General features: G+C 45.1%; 1 protein-coding gene across 1 annotated transcript in view; it reads left to right on the top strand.

Moving 5' to 3' along the window:
- Positions 1-307: 307 nt before the first annotated feature.
- Positions 308-6,688, top strand: part of SND1 (staphylococcal nuclease and tudor domain containing 1) — a 387,820-nt gene continuing 381,439 nt past the window's right edge. The window contains exon 1 of the mRNA XM_016148646.2: positions 308-599. Coding sequence (XP_016004132.2) covers positions 522-599 — 78 coding nt within the window. The 5' untranslated portion in view covers positions 308-521. The remainder of the gene's footprint in view (positions 600-6,688) is intronic.

Genomic DNA, 6,688 nt, shown 5'->3' with positions numbered 1-6,688 from the left:
GGGTAAGCGAGGTTGGCCCTACCCCTGAGGCTCCCAGGGCCGCCCGCGCCCCGCGGCCAGATGCTGACGTGTCCTTGCCTTCCCACTACACCTCCCGACAACACCTACTAGGCTGCCCCGGAAGTCCCGCCCCAGACTTAGCCAGTCACGGCAAATCAGTTCTTTCAGCGCTTCCTGGAGTTCTCTACCCGTTTTGGGACCAAGGGGCGGGGCTTTGCGAGCAGGGTGCCTATTGGCTTGAGGTCCGGCAGGCTCTGGGCGCTAATTGGCCGGAGGGCGGTGGCGTTCTGGCACGCTTGCGCGGCGAGTAGAACGTGTGGCGGCGGCGGCGATCGCGTCTCCTTTTTCGTTCCCAGTCCCGCTGCTGCTCTTGTAAGCGCCCGGCGTGTCCGTCCAGTCCATCGCCCGCAGCCAGTCACCTGTCTGATTCTCGCCGCGGCGGCCTCTCACCAACACCGACACCCACATTGACACCTCCAAGCTGGTCCACCGCCTTACTCGTTGTCTTTCCATCTCTACACATGGCCTCCTCCGCGCAGAGCGGCGGCTCCTCCGGGGGACCCGCGGTCCCCACCGTGCAGCGGGGCATTGTCAAGATGGTGAGAACGGGGCCCTGGACACCGACCCCACCGCCTGCCTTCGGGCGGGAGTCTGGCGCTGGCTTCTCTTCCCCTCTTGCCAGCTTGCATAGTCTTCCAGACCCCTTTTTTCTGCCCCCCTTCACTTTTCAACCTTTCTCGGAATCCCCTCCCTAAAAGGAACCCGACACGGACTCCCCTTGATATTTTGCCCCCTGACACCCTGGCATCAGGGGTCACAGTGATTTTTGTGGCCGCGGCACTGAGATCTCTTGGCTCTTTACCAAGACAGACCGATTATTGATGGATTAACGGAGATAATTTTTTGATGTCTGTCCTCTTCCCCGTCCTTCTGTCCATTTTGACATTTGCTGAGCAGTTTGCAGTTTTTCGAGATCCTGACATCCGCTCTTTCCTGGAACTCTAGGAGTACTTGGCCATCTTGAAGCTTTTCTGTTTCCACCGACGCTGTTACTTATTCCAAGTTTCCTCGCTCTCTGGCCCTCATTTCCCGTCTTTTCCTCTCTGCCTCGTGTCAAGTTTGTAGTTCTGAGAGCTCTTGGTATTTGTGCTTCCTCCTCTTTTTCACCGTTAAAATGTTTGGCGGGTAGGAATCTTAGAGCTTATTATTGTTCCCCCAGCCCTTACAGTGACTTGCCCGAGGTCACATGGTGGTTTGGATTCGAGCCAGGACCATAGCTTAAGTGTTCTGATTCCCAGTCTGGGGCTCTAACACTATAGATTCTGCCTGATTTTATATCCCTTCGCTCCCTACATTCTTGAATTTTGAGTTCAAAACCCTGTTAAGTTTATTTTTAAAAATTTACCCCTAACTCCCTGATAATGCAGTATAAATTCTTTATCATTTGTCCCTCAGTTTTCCTCCTCCTAGATCTTGGAACTTGATGTTTCTTGGTTGTTACCAGATTTTATGGTTGTGATGACCACAGACTTCTAGATTTCACATCAGACTGCAGTTCTGATTTTTCTCTCTGGAACAGCAAATTATCTTTATGACTTTCTCCCAGAACTCCAGTTTTTGCTATTACAGAAAGTTTTAAAAATATTCTATTTTCTTGACTCATTGCCTTTCACAGGATAAAAATGTTCTTCAGTTTGTGTGCATATAAATCAGAAGTCAAGATCCCCCCCCCCCCCCCCCCCCCCCCCCCGCTCCTTCTTAGGTAATATTCTGACCTCAGCTGAGATCCTTAGGGTTTTCAATATTTCTTTCCCCCCCTTTATTTATACATAAGTGGAGTGTCAGAATTTATCAGAAACTGAATGAGAAGGGACTTTCCAGGGTCCACATATTTCCCCCTCGTTAAAATATTGAGCCGATCCATCAAAGGATTATCTTGAAGTGGCTCCTCTTTCATTAGCTTTTTCATTTGCACTGGTCTTTCCCTTCACCAGGGAGAGAAGCATTCCTTGGTCTGGTGGGGGGATTGGCAGCACCGAATGGATATTTCTGAGTTTTTTCTTTTGCTAAGGCCCCTCATTTGTGTGCTGGGAGTGGAATGAGGCTGAACATATTTTTGCTTCTACCAGTGCTGGAGGCTTTTATGGCAATCTGCCCACAGATTACCTCTATGGATATTGAATATCAGCAATCACTTTATTAAGGGTCATGTCTTGTGCTGAGTATTCTCCTTATATTATCTCATTTATAATACCTAACCAGCAGATAGGATTATTTGCTAGATTTTACAGATGTGTAATCTGTGGTTTAGGAAGAATGAATGGTTTACCCAAGGGCAGGCACTTTATTGGTAATAAGAGGCAGAGCTGGGACTCGAATGCAGGCCTGTCTGCCAAAGCACATACTCTTCAACTTCATGCAGTGATGCCTCTGACTCCAGGCCATGACTTTATAATGTGGAGGGTGGGGTCAGTGGTGCATGGCCACAAAATTGTAGGAAAGCGAAGCTGACTGTAATTGAGCTGAGGAAAGATTAGATGTTACTCCTGTCCTGTTTGGGAGCTGCTGTTGTGGTGAGTGACTTCATTTGGTGCTTCTGGTCGTTATGCGCATAGGAGTGTTATGTGCATAGGAGTGTTATGCGCTTAGAGTGTGATATGCAAGACACATTTGAGTCTGGGGGGAGGCTTTTAAAATTCAAGTAATCTATACTGCTATTTTTCTGTGACCAAATTGCAGGGGAGGGGTGGGTGAGTTCCAGGCAGAGATTAGGGGCGGGAAACTGGGTGAGCTACAGAGCTGCAGGCAGATCTGTGCCAGGCTTCGAAGCCTCCTCTGGAATGAAAAATCGACCACTGGCAAATTGCTCTGTGTGAAGCTCTTTTGCTAGGCAAAGTTGTATTTTCCTGGAGAGTAATTGTTTCCAGTGGTACTAGGAACTGCTTCGTAAGAACTCTCCAAAGGAAGGTGGAGCTCTGTGACAGAGGAAAATGAGAAGGAAATCGATCAAGAGGAAGACAGTAGTCACTGCTTTTCTGCCTTTTGGGAGAGGGGCAGAAACTGGATCACTGACTAACCAGAGGCATGTTTTTCCGGGTGAGCCCTCTGGATTTGTCTGGATTTGGGCAGAGCTCAAGGTCTGAAATGGTCTAGGGTTGAGGTTTGCTGCAGTGAGGAGGAATAGTCCTTCCTCTTTTTTGGCAAAAGAATGGGCTATAGGGCCATGGAAGGTGCAAGTTTCGTCTGGTCTCTGTCTTGCAATCTTAGTAAGTCCTGGGTTAACTTTTTTTAAGGTTAAAGAAGAAATAACTTGAGAATCAAGTTGTAAAATATCCTTGCATTTGACCAGTTTTTTAAAATGATGATGATGGTAGAGGCTGTCTGCTTTTGAGTGGAAGCAAAGGTACAGAGTTGGTTCTGGAATGTGTTTAAGGAGGAAGTGGTCAGTAAGTCGACACAAGCGTTTTGGAGCCATTCTGTTACTGAAGAGGCAGTAAGGGTGATGGAAAAACTGGAGGTGGATTTACGTTTTCTGAGGTTGGACGAAACTGGCAAGTGTGTGGGCGGACGAAAATATAACCTGGAAAAGTAAAAGTCTTTGTCAGATCAGGTTTTTTTTTTTTTTGAAAACCTTTAAGGATTCTAACTCTTGAGTTTCTTGAATAACTTGCTAGGCCTTTGCTGCAAAAAGATATTGTCAGTGCATATTAAATAGACTAGTTTGAGAGTAGTCTTGGGGTACTTAGTATAAAATTCATTCACCCCACATAGCAGCTATGTAGAGGTGGGTATTTTCTCAGGTTTTACTGAACTGAGTTGCTTTCCGTTTGGGGAATAGAGCCTTTTTCTTTTTCTGTCTTTTCACTCTAACTTTCCCATCTAACATGGTAAGTTTGTATGTCTTTTTAACCTGGAGCCCACAGGCTGCTTTCGCAACAGCAGAACGAGTCAGTCACAGTTCTTGAATCTTCTGTGCTTATCAGAAGCAGCCATGGAAGCAGCATATCTTATCCTGCTTATGGTGTAGAAGGCCAAAGCAGGAGGACAGTGCCAAATCCCAATTCTCATTTCGCCCTACTCTATTTAACTAACTCCAGAGGGGAAAGAAATCCCTCTGCTAGTCTTTAGTTTTATGCTAAGAACTATGGTTCTCATTAGGTGACTAAGGTAGAGGGGCATGCAAAGGAGGAAGGAGATGGCCATAGTTTCCTCCTTTGACAGGAGTTGTGCTGCCAGGTTTTTGTAAAGTGGGATGTAGACTTCTTGGCGAGTAGCTTAGTGGAAATTTCTCCAGTGTAGGAAATGCTGCTACCTGTAATTTAGATTTTAGCTAAGTGTTTCTTCAGTTTCTGAACTAAGAAGTGTGTGTCTTTCCAGAATGTAGTGGAGACAGAGAGTAGTAGTTTATTGACCTGCTCCTTCCTTCATGCACTTATGCAGACTGCGAAAGGGGATAAAAAACCTTTCCTAAGCTACTTAAAGTACACTTATTCTACTCCAAAGGACAAGGTAGCCGAACAACAGTACTTTTTAGAGAGCTATTTGCAAAGAAGTAGGTAGACTATGATGTAAGACTTTTCCCTGCAGTAATAAAATTGCCTTCTCAGCAGGTAAACGTGGTAACTTTCAGTCAAGATTGTAAGTAAAGGAGTTCTAAGTTTTTACTGCATCTTAAAGGCTTTCTGTCATCTTTTCTGTGTGAAAAGGAAGCATCTGTCTGACTAGTTGTGCTGACAGTGGCTCCTGCCATGTACTAATGATATAGATTGATGAGCGATCATATTTCCTTTCTTTCTTGAAGATAAATTTTTTGATCATCTGCTGTGTCAAGCTCTGTCTGGGTATTGGAGAAACAGTGATAAAGAAGTAGATCAGATTCCTGCTTTTACGATTCATGGAGGAGACAGACAATAATAAACAATAAGCATTGTAATATGAGATAGTGATTTCAGGTAGGGGAATGGGGCAGAGTGGTCGGGAGTAAGGGAAGGGGTGGCCCTATAGATAGGGTGCTTCTGTATCATATGCTGCCATAGAAGCAGCATATCTGATCCTGCTTATGGCGTGGAAGGCCAAAGGGAGGACAGTGCCAAATCTCAATTCCCATATCACCCTACTCTATTGAACTGCCTCCAGAGGGGAAAGAAATCCCTCTGCTAGTCTTCAGTTCTATGCTAAGAACCATGATTCATTTGCGCTGAGATCTGGTGCACATCAGAGAACCAGCCACAGGGGAAGTATGTTCTCGGCAGATGGAACAGCACGTGCACAGGCTGTCTCCATTGATGATTATCTTCAATGTTTTTACCTTAGTTCTTCAATGTCTTCAAGTTAAGTGTTCCACAGAAAGGCTATGGGTTTAATCTCAGTATTAATATGTGTTTGTGGGTGATAAAAGGCAGAAAGGCATTGGGGGTGGTACTCGTTCTGGTACCCTGGTAAGATTAATAGCTGACATTAAGTCCACTAAATAAATGTAAACAGTGGGGTACTGGTAAAAACATACCTGTTCTCGGTCATATTTATGTTTCTTGCAGGGCCAAGACTAAAGTTTTTTTCTGATTTCCTTTCAGCCAGTCCTATATATTCCCAGAGTCACTACAAGTACCCTCCCACTTTTTGAAAGTTCACGTTTTACCACTTTGCTTTTACGAAAGACCTGTCTGTTTTTGCTAACTGGAAGAAATCCCAAGAGGATTTTCACTTTTATGAAAAAAAGGTGAAAAGTGAGAATAGCGTTCAGCGTTTGTTGTGCAGCAAGCTGTTACGGAGGCAGCATGCACCCTGAGTAGCAAGTGTGGCCTCACCAGGCTCCTTCCTGGGGAACTACGCTCCGCGTCAAGCTGCCATAGCTTTGAATATCTGTGAGCATCTGTACTTTATCTTAATTTATTTTGTGCATCTGTTAGCAAGATATATCCTAAGGTAACAGAAAAGCCTGAGAGACCTCGTAATGGTGTTATGCTTAGTATAAAACTGGATGTAATTAAGCATTTTGGTTGTGGTGAATGAAATAAAGACATTGTGTGTGCATTGAATTTTGGGTCTGGGAATTCTCAAAATTTTTTGCCATATAAATTAATGGTAATCGCTACTTCATTTTACCCATTTCAGTTTAAGGAAAGGTTTCAAAGGAACACTCTACTTTGGGATAGCGGGGGAAACCTGTACCTTTCTTCCAGTGGAGGGGACCCAGACAAAAAGATAAAAGCCAAGACCAGGCTCCGTGACTTTAAAGAGCATCTAGAACTTGTCAATGTTCATACTCCAGGTAGCATTTCCTTACTGCATGGGATTTACTTTGGCCTCTTACTTTAGCCAAGCTTTCACCAGCGGCGGTAAAAAACAAAGTAGCTGCTTATGGTCAAGAGGGAACTTCGTTGACTCTTAGTTGACATTAGTGGGGATTCCTGAGGCTGGGTAGTGATCACTAACCGGTAGTAAGTGGGCACATGATCTGGGGAGTCTATGCCCCAGTTTACTTGGGGAGTGAAATTTGGGAAGTAAGTGAAAATTTTTAGTTTCCGTTTGTAAGTTTAAAAGAGAAAATTGGCCAGGTTGTGAATCCACGTAAGAAGGATCTAAGGTCTGCTGTGCACTCACTTCTCAGCATGGGCTAGCTCTTCACTTTATAGGTATGGTTCCAGCAGGGGCTGCAGTAGATAGCCTTTGGGGTCTGGTCTTTGAT

Source organism: Rousettus aegyptiacus, unplaced genomic scaffold (assembly GCF_014176215.1).
Source record: "Rousettus aegyptiacus isolate mRouAeg1 unplaced genomic scaffold, mRouAeg1.p scaffold_m13_p_13, whole genome shotgun sequence".
In the NCBI taxonomy this organism is placed as follows: domain Eukaryota; kingdom Metazoa; phylum Chordata; class Mammalia; order Chiroptera; family Pteropodidae; genus Rousettus; species Rousettus aegyptiacus.
Note: the sequence above shows the minus strand (reverse complement) of the source record. Positions and strands in the feature narration are given on the sequence as shown.